This window comes from Opisthocomus hoazin, chromosome 22 (assembly GCF_030867145.1).
Source record: "Opisthocomus hoazin isolate bOpiHoa1 chromosome 22, bOpiHoa1.hap1, whole genome shotgun sequence".
In the NCBI taxonomy this organism is placed as follows: Eukaryota; Metazoa; Chordata; class Aves; order Opisthocomiformes; family Opisthocomidae; genus Opisthocomus; species Opisthocomus hoazin.
In genome coordinates, this window is record NC_134435.1 from 304,873 (window position 1) to 324,445 (window position 19,573).

The 19,573-nt window shown below is 42.8% G+C and overlaps 1 protein-coding gene across 11 annotated transcripts in view; it reads left to right on the forward strand.

Annotated features, from left to right (window-relative positions):
- Positions 1 to 19,573, forward strand: part of JAKMIP2 (janus kinase and microtubule interacting protein 2) — a 66,483-nt gene that overhangs the window by 10,236 nt on the left and 36,674 nt on the right. For 9 of the 11 annotated variants that reach the window (XR_012766041.1, XM_075441498.1, XM_075441500.1 and 6 more), the window contains exon 2: positions 17,835 to 18,104. The exons of 1 other annotated variant lie outside the window; for it this stretch is intronic. Coding sequence is in view for 9 of the 10 variants with exons in the window: in XM_075441498.1 (XP_075297613.1) it covers positions 17,976 to 18,104 (129 nt within the window). In the remaining variant the exon portion in view is untranslated. Of the gene's footprint in view, positions 1 to 16,037; positions 16,084 to 17,834; positions 18,105 to 19,573 lie in introns of those variants that run through there. One more of the 11 variants, XM_075441497.1, reaches the window with a different exon arrangement.

Below are 19,573 nucleotides of genomic sequence, written 5' to 3' on the forward strand. Positions count from 1 at the left end.
CTTGACATTGGGAATACATTTCTACCTCCCATGGATGCACAGACCCCTGAGAAGTCCTAGGAGAAGGGCATCTGCCATCAAATCATTTATGTTGTGCTCATGTTTGAGATATGTTAGCCATTGAGAGATGCCAAGGAAGCACAGTTAGTGGCTGATGAAGCTACTTATTTTTTATTTCTATACAGGCAGATGTGTTTTTAAAAACAAGATATGCACTTAGACCTCCTGGAGAACACAGCCTGCCAAAAGGGCAATATATTTTCCTTTGGGTCTTTAGAAGTGGATGCCTGAAGAGAATGTTTACTGGCAAATGGAGGCCATCTTATCTATTTCACAGCTGTATAAACAGCACATATGAGATGTCCAATAAGTCTCCTAGGTGGCTAATAATGAAAATTTCCTCCATGACATGTAGTTTTATATTTGTTAATGAGGATTTTGATCATGAAAAAGAACTTCTGATCTTAACACAGACCTTTGCTATGCCAGAATAATTCGTTAGGGATGTGTATAGTCTTAAGGTGGAGATACCGTTTGGAGGGGGAAATAAAATAAAAATCTTCTGTGATCTCTTTTGCAGGTAGGACAGACAGAAAGTAAAATAATAGTTTTTAATGTGTTTGTTATTAAAATAACCGTTTTCAAGGATCTGGAAAAAGGTGGTATGGATGGTAGGGAACAGTCAAGGTATTGGCAAGTAACTGAAACATTTGATGCAGTTTTAGTAAAATACTGTCTTCTGTCACTTAAGAGTTGACAGAAATTATCTGTGTAGTGCTAAAGAAAATGGCATCAAATCCCCTGTGTATATATGGCAAGTGACAAACTATTGCCCAAATTAGAAATCTGCAAACTCAGTGATTCTACTAGTGAAGAACCCAATGCTACCAAAGAGTGTTCTAGGAAACATGAGAACTTCAGGGAATCTTTTAACATCCAGCCAGAAAAAAGCCACTATCTTCAGGTCGTAGAATCATGGAATGGTTTGGGTTGGAGAGGACCTTTAAAGATCATCTGGTTCCAACCTCCCTGCCATGGACAGGGACATGTTTAACTAGAACAGATTGCTCAAAGCTCCATCCCAGCTGACGTTGAACACTGCTAATGATGGGGCATCCCCTACTCTGGGCAACCCGTTCCAGAGGCTTGCCACACTTACTGGAAAAATTTCTTCCTTATGTCCAATCTAAACCAACTCTCAGTTTAAAACCATACACCTTTCCCATCTTATTACTACAGTCACATCTTAACATTGTGGGATATGATAAAATTACATTGGGCACATCCCTGTGTGGGGCTCAAAGTCTATGAATAACACTTCCTGATAATTATACATACACTTTATTTTATCCTGTTAGTAACTGGGAGCAAATACAATAGTTGGCAATACGGCTAACGCCTCACAAAAAACCCTAACGCTTTATTACAGAAGCGGTAAAATAATTGGCATGATTTACCTTCTGCATTGGAAAGGCAGAAAATGAGTTGAGTATCTGAAATACCACCATGTGGAATGAGATCATAAAACTGCACCTGAGCAGAATTTATTCTGTTCTGCAATGTTTTGACCTGCTACTTCTTGATAAAGCAGTGTTGCACATACCATGTTTAACTCCAGAAGTCAGTACAATATGCCTAAAGTAGGTTGATGTGCCTTGTAGAACAGAAACCTGGGGTGATACAATTATCCAAAATACTTCACTATATGTTTTATGTGTAGATACATTCTTTTATTTAAAATAAATACTTCTTTTAAAATATAACCATGATTGGTTGCCATTTTTTTCACCTTGATAAACAATGTCAAGTGAACAGAAACATGGGATTTCTCAAAAGCAAAGTTCAGCCACTGTGTACCAGCTGTAGCCTGCACTAGCTATCCAGTGAAAGCTACATTTAACTTCATAAGGGCAGCATTTGTTTCACTTTTACTTTGAATCCGAAGATACTTCATAGATCTGTTAGCTCAGATTCGTTTTTCCTGTCTGGGAAAAGGGATTTCTATTTTGAGAGGAAACTGCTGAGTCAGTTCTTGATTTTCACAATAACCCAAGCTGTTTTAGGACTCCAATGGCTGGGTGTGATAAATCTTTGAATTGTGGTACAATTATATTAATCTCCCTTAAAGAATGCAGCACCTGTTACTGAAGTGAACATTTTCTGTTCTTCTCTCCAGTTTGCGCTGCACAGAGTTTTATTTACTTTGTTTCAAGTTATTTACATTTGAATCCCTGCCTAGTATACCAAACACATCTATGATTACAGTGTATGTCTTCTAGCATTCAAGTCTGTGGTAAAGAAAGTTGGAGTGATACTGAAAAGAGCCCAAGCATCCATTGGAGAGGTTACTCAGCAGAGATGAGAGTTGGGTACTTGTGGCCATCTTCAATATACATCTAGAGCAGACAATACTGATACAGCAGAGAGGACTGTTCAATTATGTTTTACTTTAAACCTGATTTCGTATTTAAACTTTAATTGGGCTAAATGATGCTTCTCTGAATCTCTCTTGGGAGAGGAAATGAAGATGTGTTGTTATGAATAATCTGAATGCTGGTTAACACTGCTGAAGTGTTGTTAATCAAACCAGAGCTATGAATTCTCAGCCTCTCACAACTCACCCATCACTACAACATCCTAGTATGTGTGTCACATTGTTCTAAGAGCAAGAAAAGGCATCAGTACATTAATTTATTAATTTGTCAAGATGGAAGGCGGTATGGTTGATTAAGATTCTTAGAGTAAATAGAATTCTGTGTAATTATTTTTACATAAGTCTTCAGGCTCAGCTGTAGGTATGTCTTATGAATTCACTTACCCTGGAAGACATACTGGTCTCCTACTGTCTGTTCCTGTTGTAGTCAGTGGCAAAGTTCCCTTTTGCTTTGGCGCTGTACAGACATACTGGTAAAGCTGTTTTCAACTGAAGGCACTTTTTCATATTTCAAGTAGGTTTTTTTAACTGCAGTTTGGTGAACAAGTGGATAACTATTCAGTTGGAACTTCTTGTTATAGGGGAGGAAAATGGAGAGCTTTTTCAACTGTTTTTCAGTGGTTCTCTGTGAAGTTATTTCATGCAAATATTTCTCTGAGTTTTGCTATTTCAGATAACTCTTGTATTTGGTAGCCCTCATATTAGGCAGCTGTTGCATAATTAGCAGAGTCTTTCTTCTTGCTATAAATGTACAGCTATATATATATTCTTCTGTAATGAGGTCTGCTGGGAGATGCAGTAATAACAGACTAAGTGACTGTGATGACTGTTGTACAGATGCATGCTGTACAGTCAAAGTGGAGAGCAGCATCTGGGGTTAGAAAAGGGGTAGATTTTTTTTTCTGTCTTTTGGAAAGTACTTTGCAGTAATTGCAATAGGATTTTTGAACAAGTTGTAAAATCACTGAGGCAGAGACTACATCTTAATTTTTCTTCTGTCTTGCCCCTATGCTATGTAATAACTAACTGAGGAAGCCTTAATTCTGAGGATTTGTTAACGTGTGAGATCGTTGGTCCGATTTTGGACTGATATATTATTGCTGAAACAGGACCTTTTGTTCTGAAATACAGGTTTGAATTCTATAGGTTGTATGCATCTCCATACATTAAAAGGCGATTTGTTTCTGTGTTTTGCCTGCTCTGCTTTGTGATACTGATGGTTAAGTCCCATTTGATTTTCTGGCTAAAGAAGGTCTGTGGTTGCTTGCCGTCATACAAACAGTTGGCAAGTAACCTTTCTCTATCAGCCTTAGTATTAAGCTGCTGTCATAATGTCCTGATGCTGTCAATTGTAGCACTTCAGAGAAGAACAGGGATGAGTAAAGGGCCACAAGAAATGCTGTACCTTCAAATGAGGGTTTGGTCAGGTTTACTTGAAACAGTCTCGAAATTCCCTCTTGGGTCAAAACACAGGGAAATGAAGTTCCTTTCTTTCCCTTCCTCTTACTGATGCATGCAAGTTTTTGTTAAGTTAAGCAGACTTTTATATTTGTAGGTCTCTCTACTTCTATTTGAGCACAGGAGATTATGATTCTGTTTGTTTTGTACTTGAAGTAAGTAGAAAATGAAAATTAATGTGCAGCCTGACAATAACGCAGGCAAGCTTGCCTGGAGTCTAGCATCATAGCGCTGATTGTTGTTCCTGCAAAGCTCCATTGCTGTTGCTGCAGTATGCACTAGCCCCTTTGCAGTCCTAATTTTTCAGCACTTTGCCCATCTCCGAACAGATCTTTTCCAACATTGCAAATCAGACCTCCAAAGACTCTCTCTGCTAGCAGCCACAAGTGGGAGTAGTAATGCTGTCAACTGAAAGTGAATCAGGGATGATGATGATTTTTGTGTGATGTCCAGAATCTTATTTTATACGGTTAACAACCAGATGTTAAAACCCCAGTGGTTATATTAAGGTGTGATACTGCGATTCCTTGTGTCGTTTGTAAACTAGGATCTTATCCTCCTAAAGGCATAGGCACTCATTTCTGGCACTATGGCAGACTGTAAGATACTACACCCTAAAAATAAATCCCCGTGATTAACATGCATTGCCTGTGCCTTAGATGTAGTGGCCAGTATCTTGCCTTATTCTGTAGCTAGAAAGCGCGATTTATTTGGAAGCTCAATAGCCTTAGAGGCTTTCTGGAATTAGAATAGAATAGTTCAGTTGGAAGGGACCTGCAATGATCATCTAGTTGAACTGCCTGACCACTTCAGGGCTGACCAAAAGTTAGAGCAAATTGTTAGGGACACTGTCCAAATGCTTCTTAAACACTGACAGGTAATGGCACACCGATCATCTCTCTAGGAAGCCTGTTCCAGTGTTTGACCATCCTCTGTAAAAAACAAAACAAAACAAAAGCTTCCTAAGGTGAAGTCTGAACATCCCCTGATGCAGCTTTGAACGGTTCCCAGGTGTCCTATCACTGAATCCCAGGGAGAAGAGCTCAGCACCTCCCTCTCCACGTCCCCTCCTCAGGAAGCTTTGGAGAGCAATGATGTTGCCCCTCAGCCTTCTTCACTCCAAATGAGACTAACCCAGAGTCCTCAGCTGCTCCTCGCAGGACATGCCTTGCAGCCCTGTCACCGGCTCTGTTGCCCTCCTCTGGGTACATTCGAGGACCATCGCGTCCTTCTCCAATGGTGGGGCCCAGAACTGCACACAGTACTGAAGGTGAGGCCGCACCAGCACTGAATACAGCAGGACAATCCCCTGTCTGGACCGGCTGGCCGCGCTGTGTTTGGTGTACCCTGGAATGGGGTTTCCCTCTGGGTTGCCAGGGCACGCTGCTGGCTCCTGTTGAGCCTGCTGCCACCCAGCACCCCAGGGCCCTTTCTGCAGGGCTGCTCACCAGCCACGTGTAGCTTATACTGGTGTCCAGTGTTACTCTGTCCCTGGTGCAGAATCCATTAGATCTTAGTTTATTAAAAGTGAAGATGGGACTGGTGCTGCTTTTGAAAAACATGAGGTAAGTGTTGCCACTTCACATGGGAGTTAGTTAAAGCCCAGGCACTGCTGAGAACCTCTTGTGAATGTTTTGGCATGTTATTAGCTTTATCAATCTGGTTGTGCATTCCCACATATGGTAGCTTTGGGAGACTTCTCTGTAGATCAGGCACAGAGAGGAAAACAAAAGATATACTGAACAGTGGGTTATACTCTATTGCCGCCTGTCAGAGCAAGCAGCGCTCTGAGGGATGGGAATTTAAATGCTTTCTATTTTCCCACCACTAATGAGAAAAACATTTTTTTCGGCCCGTGATGATTTTATTTGTTTAAAGGAAGATATTACAGCTGGAGTTTTCAAAAAGCCTAAAAGAGTTATAGGCCCAAATTCCACTGAATATGTGGGCACAAAATATGCAGGAGGAGGCAGTCTTAGTCTATTTTTTTGGGTCCCTTTCTACTGTGTGTTTGCAGGCCAGATGATGAAAGAGTCATCAGGATGAGCTGATTTCTCTGTCCTTGCAAAAGGCTGTTATGAGCATATGTTTGGTTTTAGTTTTGCCTTTGCTAGCTGCCTGCACTGTGGTCTCTACCACGTTGAATGAATGTAGGTTTGCTTGTTCCTCAGGAGATGCAGTATGTGTTTTTGTTCATTCATATTCAAGGTTATTCCTGTGTTGAGACTTACAGAAATTTAGCTCATGAGACACTTTGCTTTGCTGTAAGGAGGGGTTATGCTTTAGGATATGTTTTAAAGGGATTTTGATTGATCCTGTAAATTCTGTGGAAACTGCCATGTTACTGCTTTTCTAAAAAATTAATGTTCAGGCTTGCATTTGAATCTGCTTGGTAAATACAGGCGTAAAAAGCTGTGCTCTTTGAGGAAGAATTCTAGGTGGGTTTCAGGGGAGCTCGCTGCTACAGCTCTAGATCTAAACAGAAACCTCAGCGTGACAAAAATGAAGACATGGCTTACCATGCTCAAGCAGGCCTGAGGAACACGCTCTGCAGGGCCTCCTCCGGACTCTCTGGGATCCAGAGCCTTCAACTGTCCCTGTTGCCGTATCACCCAGATCAATTCTAATTTGCTGCATTTTTCGAAGTATGCTGAGGCCTTATTTCTTCTCTGGCTGTGTTGTGTGGAGACAACCTAGAAAGTGCACACAGTGGCAAAAAACCCCAACTCGCCTCAGCTCTGCTGGCGGTGTGTAGCCGGCTGTGCCACAGCAGGGCTGTTGCCTGTGAACCTTCATATCCCAGCGTGCTTAGCTTAAGAGCCGACAAAAGTTTTAGACAAAATCTCGTTTTGAGAGTCATCTGTTTCTGATACAGGAAAGATGCCTGGCAGTAAGTTTTGGAGCTGGTCCCCTGTGGCCACGCGTGCCTGCCCGCAGCAGCCCCGCACGGTCTGCAGCCAGTGGCACAGCCGCGGCTGGCTGTCTCGCTGGCGTGGCAGAGAGCTGGCGTCCCGGGGCAGAAGGCAGGGCTCTGTCAGTGTGAGAAGCTGCAGAGGTCGTCAGGCACAGCGTGGCTCTCTAGGCCAGTGTTTTGAGGAGTCGACTGAAGAAGATCATGAGCTGGATGGCTGAGAGGAAGCATCTGAGAGAAGGGCAGGAAACACGGGCCTGGGTGCGCAGAGGTGTGTCTGTGTCTGAGCACTGCAGCCTTCCCGGCTTCTCTGGCCATGCGGGAAGGCTGCAGTGCTCCCGAGCGTGACCTTCCTTCTTTTGGAAATGCTGAATGCTAGAGGCCATGTTCTTGTGGCTGGATGCCTGGGTGTACACAACTAGCAGTTAACTAATGGCGCGTCTCCCATCCTACACCAGCTCCCTCAGGGCACTGAGGACGAGGAGCAGCACATGAGGGAGTAGAAGTGGTTGGGGCAGAGGGATTGCTGGGCCTTGTTTCTCTTCATGTTTTATTTGAAATCGTTCCCCATAAGAAAAAAGGTTTTTCATGGAATCCCAAGGAATTCCCAAAATATAGCAGCAGGTCTTTTTCAACTGAGATGAGAAGGAAACTGTAAGTCCCAGAGGTATCTGTTTGTTATAATCGCATGTCTTTTCTTTCATTCGGTACAAGTGGAAAGTTAGCTTTGTGCTGATAGATTAAAAATGGGATTGGTTATATTCTTCCGTTGTTCTGATATTTGGCTTCTCTGGGATGATGTTTTGCAGATTATGTCTCTTGTTTTTCAAAACAGCTGTAAGCAAGAGTGATGGGACCACAACATTTTTTTTTTTTTTTAATGGCTTATTAGGCTGGTACAGTTCGTCTGAGGCACGAGTTGCCAGTGAAACCCTCCTGTGTTGCCTGTGTATGTGCCAGTTTAAACCTAAGGTCACCAGAGAGATTGAAGTACGTCCTAGTCCCACAAAGGATCATATGCACAGGATTATTTCCCTGGGGCTAGGAGGAGCTCGGGACTACTATTTTAAGGGTTTCTTTGAGGTGATGCAGGTTTGTACCGTTGGCAATGTTTTGAAATTCATAGACAAAACTGCCAAGTAACTGCTATGTGGAAAAGACACAGTCTGAAGTTATGCTGTTATATGTGTGCACTTGAACGTAGGTCTGTATGTCTAGCCACACATATAAGGTATATGACATAGTGTGTTTGCTGGGGCAGGAACAAATTTTAAATTCTGCATGTGTACATATGCAAGTATACGATGTGTAGTGTGTTTGTCCCCTACATAAAGTTTGTTTTGCACGCACAATTTCGACATCCCATTTCAAGTGAGTCTTGTATGTAGTTCATAGAAAAAGCAAACCCATGTATCAGAAGACAAAAATGGTCTGTCTAGGTTCCTCTAATGCACTTTTTTACAGTGAAACAAGATAAAATGGCTAAGATAGGTAATACAAATGGGGAGAGTCAGGCAGGGAACTATTGCAATGCTGTAAGAGAAGGATGGCCTCAGCTATTTTCCTGACAAGGCCTCAGGCAGTTTCTGTAGTATGAATATGGGCTCGACTGTCGCATGTGCAAACTGGAGCATGTATGCCTATGGCTGTTTGATTGGTATGCACTCATGCCTCTTCGTACTCAGCTGAACTTCCCCTGTGAAGAGTGTGTGCTTTCTCTTGTGCTTGTGCTGTTATTCCAGTGAGACTGGGAAGGCATTTTCTGCAACTTGTCTCGGTCATTGCAAGCCAAAGCAGAGAAAGAGCCAGTTTTGAGACTTCAACTCTCACGGCAAAGGCCTTCCCTAAAGACAGATTGTTTGACATAGCCTGACCCCAACTTGTCAGATTAACATTTGGTATGATAGTGGTGATTTTTACGTATCAAGAGGGTTTCTACTGGTACTTTTTTAGAAAGCAGCTTCCCCCTAACTACAGAAACCACAGTACAAACAGGGAACATTTCATCCAGGTTCAGATCTGGACTGCCTTGGATCTAAGACTCTTGCTCAGTGCCCCTGTTTGGGGCTGAACCTGCCTGGTGGTTACGCTGATAAGGGTATCCAGTGAAACATGTCTGAGTGCAGTTTGCATGAGCTTCTAGCCTTGAAAAATACAGTGGGAAGGCTTTCATACAGGCTGCTAAACTCCTGTTTTGTCCTGCATCCTTTCAGATGAGCGGTATGACTTACCTTGTCCCTGATGTGAGTGAGTAAGCATGTCTCTGAACTGACTGCAAAGGCAGCTTCAGAGGACAAGACCAGGTGGGAAACCTGTGTTACCAGATGACTGCTGCCCCTACTAATCCACCCTGGTTGGGCTCACCACCTCAGAGGCTGAGGACTCTTTAGCCTAAGATTGTGCTAGCCTCAGGGGAAACATCCTGCAGAGTACTTAGGTCGTGCTCAGACTTGCAGTAGAAGAGGCAAGTCTGAGGTCTGACTGTGGCCGTGAGCATGGCTGCCTGACTGAGGTGGATTTGGGTTCTCTTGACCAAACTCAACTGGGTTCAGCTCTTAGCAGGCATCCCAGAGCCACCTCTTCATCTGCCAAGAATTCTGATCGACAACCCACATGCTGACAGGGCATGTCTGTGTCTGGTGTTAAGGAATTGTTCACCCAGCAGGTGGTTAACTTGGGCTTTCCTGGGAAAGGAATGCCTGGCTTAAAATGACATTTGAAATGGTGCAGTCATTCAAAAGGCCTCAGTGGTGGGATACACACTGCAAGAAGGAGAAAAAAGAGTTTTCAAAGCCAGCGGCATTGCCTTGCTTTTTTCACCTTCAGACTGAAATTGAGTTTTAGGGTGTAATCAATAGGGAAATGAGTGATAGGAGAGGGGTTGGACCGTAGTTTGTATTCTTTGCTTCTGAGATCTAGGTGTAACCTGTGGAGGCTTTGTGTGTCTGTACGGAGACCCATGTACATCATCAAGGAGCTAGACATCCTTGACTGTTTTCCTGCTCTGGATGATATTGTGCAGTGGCAATTTAGCAGAGAATAACAGCGTCAAAGCTACTGATGAAAATGATTAACTGATCCCGAACATGCCTGAAGCGAAGGTACAGGGCTTTGTAATGTTTTGATATCTCCACCTACCCGAGGGCCCAGAACGCTGTGATTCCATAGCGTAGAGGCTGTGGTGCTGAAGTGCTCCTTTCTTCTCTCTGAGGTGTTTCTATCCCTAGGTGTCTCTTGTAAAGACAGAGAAAGGTATTTCTCCACTTCTATAATATGCAAAGCTTGTTTTTAGAAGTAAACTGTTAACTGGCTTGGAGAAAACAAAGCAACCAATGACTAGAGGAGAAAGGGAGAAAAATGGACTGGCCGTAGATAATCAATGGGAGCAATGTTCAGAGCAGATTCCTTTGCCACCTCAGATAAAGGATAATGGTATTATCTGGGAGTGTCTGTAGGTGTAGTTTTCCTATATGCTTTTGCTAGCATGTTACCAAACCCAGGTATCAACAAGAGGGTAACCTAGAATGCCATGGAATAGAACGAACAGAAAATAAAGGGAAAAAAAAAAAGAAGTTGTTAAAAAGAAAAGCATGGAAGCCAACAGAAAAGTAATAGCAATGGGTGAAATTTGTAGAAAGGAAGGAAAACAGAAGATTAAAGAGGCTAGGTGGGAAGAAGCTTCTAGTGGGATTGCTTGTCCAGTTGTACTTGTCTTTTTACATTCAATCTTAAAGATTACGGAGTGCTTACCTTGAAGCATTTATGGGTTTTATGATTTATTCTGCCATGGGAAGCAGCACACAGTTATCTGTACACTCAATGCTTGTTGTTCTATGAAACAAATATTTGCTTCAGACCTCTGGGAGTGTAGATGTAGATAAACAACTTCTACCTGCCTGTGTCATAGAGCTAAGCTTGAATTGATCTTAGAAAAACAGAACAACCAACAAACAAACCTTGAGATTCAAATGTGCTGTTTCGTACAGTAGAAGTTTAATTAAGTTTAAGTGTAGCTGTGTTCTCTTACTGATAAATACTCCACCGCATGTATAGCACTGTGTTACTACTTCTCATAGCGTGGCAAATTCTTCAGTGAATTAATTTAGATTTTCATTCAAGATGCATCTCAAAATAAATGGTGCAGCTGTTACTTCAGAATTTACTGGATGGATTTTCTGGGGAGAAGGGCAAAATAAAATTTTTGCTTGTGAGCTCCAGGCTGAATTTATTATGTTTTAGAAATGGGTTTAATTCTGCCATCTTGGATGGAAATCCACACATAGGATTTTTAGGCCTTTTTTTAAGCCCTCTTTTGATTAACCAGAGGTTTTCATGGCTCAAAAGGCTCCAACAATAATTCCAATAGATTATACTGACACGTGCTGGTAGAGGACAAAGCTGATAGGAAACACTCCAGCTGCTATTGTACTTGGCAGTCACTCATGGTAAATAATTCTGCTGGTCTCTTTGCTTACAGACATTTGACAGATGCTTCTTGCAATCTCTAAATAGTTGCATTGACAAATAGATTACCAGGTTTATAAACAGTTGTTAGGGTCATGTTATTTCCATAGTGTGGGAATGCTGTGGTGTTTTTAATTTCCTTGAGTTGATATGTCTAATGACATCATCACTGTGCCCTGTGTGCTTCATAGAGAGGTCCATATACCGAAGGCTGCATCCCACTGAAATCAAGGAAGTTTGTTTATCTGGGGAACTAAACTGTTTCTTCTAAGACTTAAAATCTGTGATTTGATCATGTGTACTGCTGAGAACCAGTACCTCGCATTGGCTTCCTTCCCTCCTTTGGAATTGAGAGTGCTTGGTCTAGTAAGGACATGGCAGCCGGTGAAGGTAGCCTCCTAACTTGTCTAGATTTCCACAGCAGACTGCAGGGACAGTGTTCTGCTGTAATATAATTAGCACCCTGTGGTAAGCATGTGGTATTGCAAAGTACCAGGGAATTTTGTGAAAGGTTATTCCCTCACTGCAGTCTGCAAGGGTCTACGAGCAAGTGTCGGTAAAGCAGATATTTAGAAATGCTTTGACATAAAATTCAAGCTTTATGCATTAAAAGCAGTGTGATGGAGAACTGACAAACTCACTGGGCCCTTCCCTCTCAAAGAATGGTAGGCCACATTGACAGGTGAAAAGATACAACTTTGGGCATCTGAATATCGCAGTGCTCTTTCAATGAAAAAGAATTCCACAGAAAGAAGATAATTCTTGCCTAAGAGATTAATTTACTCAAATTAAATGGATGTTCCAATGAAAAAGCAGTTTCAGGGGTACATTTTGTGACTGACCTCGTTCTACCTATTTAGAGCTGCTCTACATAAAATAGAGTAATAACATATGTTTACAATTACATATCTCCCCATGTCTCAATGGGATACTCATTTAACTCAGTAACCTAAATCTGCAAGGTTGATCTGGTCTGTTATCCTTTGTGTTAGAACAGAATAGAAGATTTCGGTTGGAAGGGACCTACAATGATCATCTAGTCTGACTGTCTGACCACTTCAGGGCAGACCAAAAGTTAAAGCGTGTTATTAAGGGCATTGTCCAAATGCTTTTTAAATGCTGACAGGCACGGGGCATCAACACCTCCCTAGGGAGCCTGTTCCAGTGTTTGACTGCCCTCTCTCTAAAGAAATGCTTCCTCATGTCCAGTCTAAACTTCCCTTGATGCAGCTTTGTTTGTTGTTTTACTGTGGATGTGAGTACCATTGTGTTGGTGTAAGACAGGTAAATTCCTGGGAGCAGTATTTCACCAGTTCTCAAGAGAAGGAGGAAGAGCTTATGCCTCTGTGACTGATGTCTTCTCATTTTTTGCATTAAAACCACTGTCAGACCTTGGTTTAGTTGTAACCGGTCTAACCAAACCCTATTTTTCTGTGATTTGGGAAAGAGAGAAGGTTTGTCTACCTATCAGACAGAAGTGGAAACTTATCAATGTAAGAATTGTTTTTGTGTACTGTGCACCTCTCCCAAGATTTTGCATCAGTAAAACTTGTTCCACACATCACACACTGGGTTGTGTAAGAAAATGGCTGAAAATCACTATTGTACTTTTTGGTTGCATTGTGGAGTAATACTCTAAATAACTGATTAAATCTCTGGTTGTATCTAAGTATAGAATTTCCTTGCACGAGGTAAATTTTTTTTTTCTCTAATTTCTGTGGTATTACTGGCATCTCTTCCATGACTTCAGGGCAGTTATTCTGTAGCTACACCAGTGCAAATCATCTTGGAATTATCAGAGGCATTTTGAGACAGCTGCCAAATGCTTTTATTAAAGCACAAATTGGAAAAAAAGCTTTAAGCTCTGGTATTGGGCACTGAAAACCACATTCAGACTGTGGAGCAAATGTGCCCCATAGCTTGCAGTGAAGTCTGGTTCTCCAGCCTGTTGTCCAGATCAAGAGACACTGCAGGAATGCTGTGGTTCCCTTCCAAACTATGCAGGTTTCCTTTCAGTGGAAGCTAAGGTGAGGAAGTGATAATGGGACCTGTGGCTATTACACTTCCTGTGCAGTCATTGCTGTTGCTAGATAATTCCCGAACAGGACTGCAGCCAGTCCCATGAGCTGGGGCTTCATAGAATTAATTGCCATTAATACCTGAAGTGCTTCGTTCAGCTCTGGTAACCTAGCTCAAATCCTCCTCTGTTAGGTAGACTGATGTGGGGTGGTGGATGTGCCGTAACTGAAGGAGTTGCCATCTGGTATCTTCCAAGGTGTGCAGGAGCTTTGGAGATGTTTAGGGCCTCTCTGCTGTTGCATCAAGACTCAGGGAGTTATCTGCATCTAGTTTCAATTTAAGAAGCTATTGGAAGATTCAGGAGGACAGTACTGCTCCTGGGCTTATTCCTGCTTCTGAGCTCCATTTAATTTGGGCAGATGGAAAGATTTTCTTTGTCTGTTTCTCAGAGACAGTTCAGAAGAGGCAGGTGACAGTCTGAAGTGATTTCAGAAGGAACAAGACTGTGGCCCTTTAGGATGCACTGTTTACACTGACTGCTGAAGGGCAGTTGTACATTCATCAGTCACTCTGCCATCCTTGACATCTGCTTCATCCTTATGCCATACAGATTTTCTTTCATTCATCAGGAAAGTTGCACACAACACTGAGCTCGGGGTGACGTTATTCCCAGCTCTATCGCATTCATTCTTTGCAGGCCAGGCAGACAGAGTGCGTACCCACATGTCATTCACTTTTATATGGTTTTGGTGCTTCCTAATTCTCAGAATTTTGCATGTCAAAAGATTATCATGCTGGCTTTAGTTACTAAATGATGCCTTTTGCTTTCCAGAGCAAATCTTTGTGTTTTGACCAAACATCAGTTGTATCAAAGGGCAGACTGCATGCAAAATAGCAGAACTCCTGACGTTGCTATTTATTTACTGTTAGGAGCATGTCTGTGAGAGCTGGGCGTTGCTGGAAGAGCCTTCAGGATAATATTAAACCTGATAATGCTAGTGGAAGCAATGAACTATGTGGGCTTGCAGTAAGGTAGGAATGGGACTCATAAGCAAAAAAACCCGCTTCAATTTTTAGACCATTGAGTTGCTGGTGTGTTGTCACAGGAGAATGAGAATAATTTCATGCTTTCGATCCCACTTTTGCTTTCACGGGAGTAGAAAATGTTCTGCTTTGTTTGTCCTTTCCTACTTCCCTTGAAGCCTTGTCTGCTGAGGTCATGATCAGTAGCTCAGCAGTGCTGATTGTTGTCAGTCCTAGGATCCCTCACTCAGTGGTCTCAGGGATTGCCTGGAAGACTCCAAAAGGTTTGGAAAAGAAGAAGGGAACGGGATGGGCACTGGGATCCACAGAGGAGGGGGAGAGAGAGGGAGCAATGAGAACAAAGACAAAGACTATCTAAACCTGCATATTTGGCCATAAGGTGCTTGAAATAGGAATAAGTAGAATACTTGTTACAGTTTACGCCGCAATAAATCTATGTTTAATTCGGTACACGGTGCACTGTAAAGGCAAGTTTATGGAATACTACCAGCTTCATGCTTGTGAGTTTATCCCCCAGCTTCTGATTTTAAAAACTTGACCGACATTCACAACTTCAGGATATTCTTCCAGTGGCAAGAAGTCACAGGGCATTTTGTTGTTGTTCTACTGTCCCTATATTTTTAAAATAGCAAATATAGCCACTTTCTTTCCTAAATACTCTTATCTTTCTGGATGCGACCCATACTTTGTGTAATGAATCTTCATTCTCCATTCTTGAGGCTTCTAGCTGGGGTGTGGGGGGGTATCAGCTGGTCCCCTTCAGCGTGTGCACAGAGGAAGGCAGGAAAGACTGTTAGAGAGAGTGGCTGCCAGGAGACTCCAGTGACAGTAAGGCAATCCTAGACGTACAGTGTGGTCCTCTGTTTGCCCACAGTGCGCATAATATTGATGTGCAGGCTTTGTAAGTGACAGAAGTTCTAAGGGCTCCAGTGAGAGCAGGGCTGCACCCTTACTGTGAGGGCACCTTGGCCCCATGCTGAGAGGAGCCCAGTAGTGATCTTCAAAAAGGTCTTGGGAAATGTGAAAGCTATGGAAGTGAGGGAGTTTAGCAGAGAAGTGCAAAGTGCTTTTTAAAAAGGAAATACAGATAAAGAAGCAAAAATGAAGTGACTGACAGCATTCTGAGTTTTATAGATATGTTTGTTTCGATGTTGGAGGCTACATCTCCCACATTCATTGCTGACAAAGTAAAGCTCTGCAAATGGTGGGTTTTTTTCCAGTTAACTGCAGGGTAACATCTTTTGGGGGTTATTCTGGAAGAGGATATAAAAAAGAAGCAGCCTGCTCTTTCTGCTCAGTGGAGTATATGCGTGTGTGTGTGTGTAGCTTCATACACACGTTATATCTGCTGTGACATCAGCTCTGTTCGTGTATTCTAGGATTAATATAATCCCCCTAGCATCCTGGGAGATAGTTACTGTATTTCAATAATTTAAGAAGAATAGCGCTAAAATATGGAAATGACCAGTTAGGCCCCTCTCATTTCCTTTACCCTCTGTGGTACTGTGCCTTTCCTAGGCTTGGAAACACTTCTCTGTTTCTGTTAAAGCATTTTCCACTGTCAGGAGTGTTTCCTGGGGCCGATGTTTCAAGTAACAGAAATTTTGCCTTGGTTCGTTATTCTTTTTTCAGTGGATATTTTTCCCCTAATCCATGCCTGCTTGATGACCTTTCTAAATTTGTCTCAGGAAAAACTGGAAAAGCCTGGCGACGTTAGAGCTGTGGCTGACTGTGGACTCTTGTCTGGAAAGAGGTAATCACAAGAACTCCCCAGTGAGTAGCATCCCAGTCACGTTTGCGCTAGATGGCCCTGGTGCATTAGTAGAAGTTTCTGCTATCTCAGCACTACAGCTACAGGCCTCTGGGCAAGAGGAGTCCCTGAAAGTGCTTTCTGCTTTCAGGATGGTTGAGGATCTTAAATGACACAGCAAAGAAGCATTTCCCCTGTGCAGGAGATAATCTCCTGTGACTTTTTTAATCTCTTGTCCTTGCTGCTTTGCTTATGTGCTATTTTCTTTCTCACAGGCCATCCTTTGCATGGTTAATCTGGTGACAGCATCATGCTTTGCTCAAACACAGCAATTCTTCGTGTATTAGTATTCATTTGACATTGACAGCCAAAGATTTCTGCTTTCTTGACCATTTCTGTCCCGTCTGGCCTGATTTTTTTTCCAAGCCAGCACTAAATCAGATCTGTATGTGCTGTGTCACATGATACATGACAAGAACAAGCCATTGTTATTAACTGCTTTCCAAAGCCCATTTTTTTCTCAATTATCTGCACCTACAGCAGACTCAGCTCTGATGTTGTACCGTTTCAGCCCTCCTGGTGAAAAAGTCTTTGTGTAACTAGCATCATTATATCTTTTGTTATCAGTATTGAATGTGAGGCATTGTGGGAAATACAGATCAGATCCTGCCTGATTTGTAGCTGTGCGTATACAATACAATGCCAAAATTTCAGAGGTATTTTAACTGGGAGCAGCATAGGAAGCCTTGGCTGATACAGGACAGTGTTTTCAGGATAGCAGGACTGGTATGGCAAGAAGTGAATCTGCTTTGTTCACTTTACAGTGACATTCTGTACTGAGGATTCTGCTGTCCTCTCAAATGATGTGTGTCATTTCTGCAGGTTTCGTGGATGTGGTAGGAATGTCAGAGTGACTGAACATGAACATGGCACCATCTCAATCCCTGTTCAGTGCTGAGTCACATGGGCACAGAAATTTCTAGGGACCTTATTAAATCCACATTTATTTTGTGAGTAGACAGAATACCTCTTTATCTGAGGCTGTCAGTCAGTACCAAGAACCAAGACAAATGCTAAAAAAACCACCACCACCCAAAAAAACCCCCAAACCCAGTAGGTATATGAGACAGAGGGACACTTGCATTCTTAGTGATATGGAAAAATCCCTTGGCTTCCTGGTCTGCATTTCTGGCAAAGGGTACAATTTCTAGTCTGATACAGGCTTTTGAATGTCATTAGTTCTCTGCTTCTACAGAGACCCAGAATGCTGGTGAGGACTTTGGCACTTCTCCTCTCTTGCTGTGGCAAATTGTAGGTGTGTTGTGGAAGGTCTTTGAGTTTGACACGGGATCTTGGGGGGGTCAAGGGTTGGGGAGGGTAAGAGGAAGATATTTTTGTAGATCCTTGAGACTAAAGTGCCTGCTTTGTGGTTACCTCAGACTGCAGGGCTTGGATTAAATGACCTGTCTTTTCTGGTCCTGTACTCCCAACAGCACTAATCCTTATGGTAAACGAGCTCATATCTTCATTGCATGATGCCTATTTCTGAGAACAGAAAAAGAGCACATACGGAATCTTCACTAGTATACCAGACTTGCATACAGAAGCCTGATTGTGCTGGGATCTCCCTTGCAGGTTTTCAGACCAGGAGTGTAGTATTTGGAGAAGTGAGCTATCTCTTGTATTCTGTAACCGTGTGAGCTGTCGTGCTGCAGTGTCCACTGACACATAATAGTATGTCTTATTTCTTGCAGGGCTTCCAAAGCACCTGAGTCCAGGACCTTAAGGAATGTCACGCAGTAGGTGCTGAACTAACTGACACTGAAAGGAACAGAAAAAGATGTCAGTCCTTATTTGAAATAATTAACCACGTGGACTCTCACTGATAAGAAACAATGTCAAAAAAAGGACGTAGCAAGGGCGAAAAGCCTGAGGCACTGATTGTTGCCCTACAGGCTGCCAATGAGGAACTCAGGACCAAGCTAACAGACATTCAAATTGAGCTGCATCAGGAGAAATCTAAGGTGAGTGAGGGTTTGGTTTTAAATAAGTGTCTGTGCTGAAGGAGAGAAACACATGGAAAAAACAGTATCACAGAAATCAACAGATGAAACACAACTATTTCCTAGAACAGTGGTCAGATTCTTTCCCCACATACAACATTTTCTTACTGTGGATGTCCTGTTGCTTCCATGGAAAAGACTTCTTTTTACCAAGATACAAGTTTAAGAAGCCTCTGGCCCGCAAATGAAGCAGCATGTCTTTTGTACTATCTTTGTCCATATTCCAGTTAGTGGGTTTCATCCTATCCGCTTAGTGCTTAGAAATTTTGTAGTGTTGCTGGTTTTTGAATGGCTGATATTTCAGCAAGACATGCCCTTATTTCAAAGTTGAGTGAAGTATTCCTTAAATGTATAGAATGGCAATCCATGTCAACCCTTGTAATCCATTTGCAATACAGGTATTAGGCGTGTAGGCATTGTTTAAAGCTTGTTCAGGTACCAATGGTCTGCCAGAGTTAGTCTCAGATATGTAATGTTAGTCTAAAGCCAGCTGAGTATCATGCATGCACGGTATAGCCATGGCCCTGTAGTATAGACGTACCTGTGAAGGTGCCTCCCGTATAAAAGCCTTTGGTACAACCTCAGGGCTGTGTGCTGCAGCTTCAGCTCTTGCCTACGTCTTCTGCTGAACTTTTGACTCTTTTTTCCTGCCTTGTCTATGCTGGGGTAGCCCTTGTGAAATGCAATAATATCTCTTTACACTGCTACAGCTTTTGTAACCTGTAAAAATGTAGTGGGCTGGGTGTTATCCAGGTATAAAATACTGGCTGTTGTTTTACACCTACTTTGTGCATACCCTGCCCGCATTCTGTTAAAATCCCTACAATCAGCATCAATTTTCCCACAGGTGATGCCGATGTGGCTTTGCAAAGAAATATACGTTTTGCTCTCTGCAGTGTTGCTCCCTTTTAATTTAGAGATGCTTCTAGCAGCAAGCACAATACATCTGCATTTTATAGTCAGAGTATAGCTTTTGTGCAATAAACTCTTACACGGTAAGTGCTAAAGGTCCTTGAACATGGGTGAGATCAAGGCAGTCTTCAGGTTTAGCAGTGTGTTCTTTATGAGCAATGAAGATAAACGTCTGTTTAATAACTCCTGGAGAGCTGGGCAGAGAGGAACCTGATGAAATTCAACAAGGGCAAGTGCAGGGTCCTGCACCTGGGGAGGAACAACCCCATGCACCAGTACAGGCTTGCAGCAGACCTGCTGCAGAGCAGCTCTGCGGAGAGGGACCTGGGTGTCCTGGTGGATGACAGGTTAACCATGAGCCAGCAGTGTGGCCTGGGTGCCAAGAAGGCCAATGGGATCCTGGGATGCATCAAGAGGAGTGTGGCCAGCAGGTCGGGGGAGGTTCTCCTTCCCCTCTACTCAGCCCTAGTGAGGCCCCATCTGTGATGCTGCATCCAGTTCTGGGCTCCCCAGTTCAA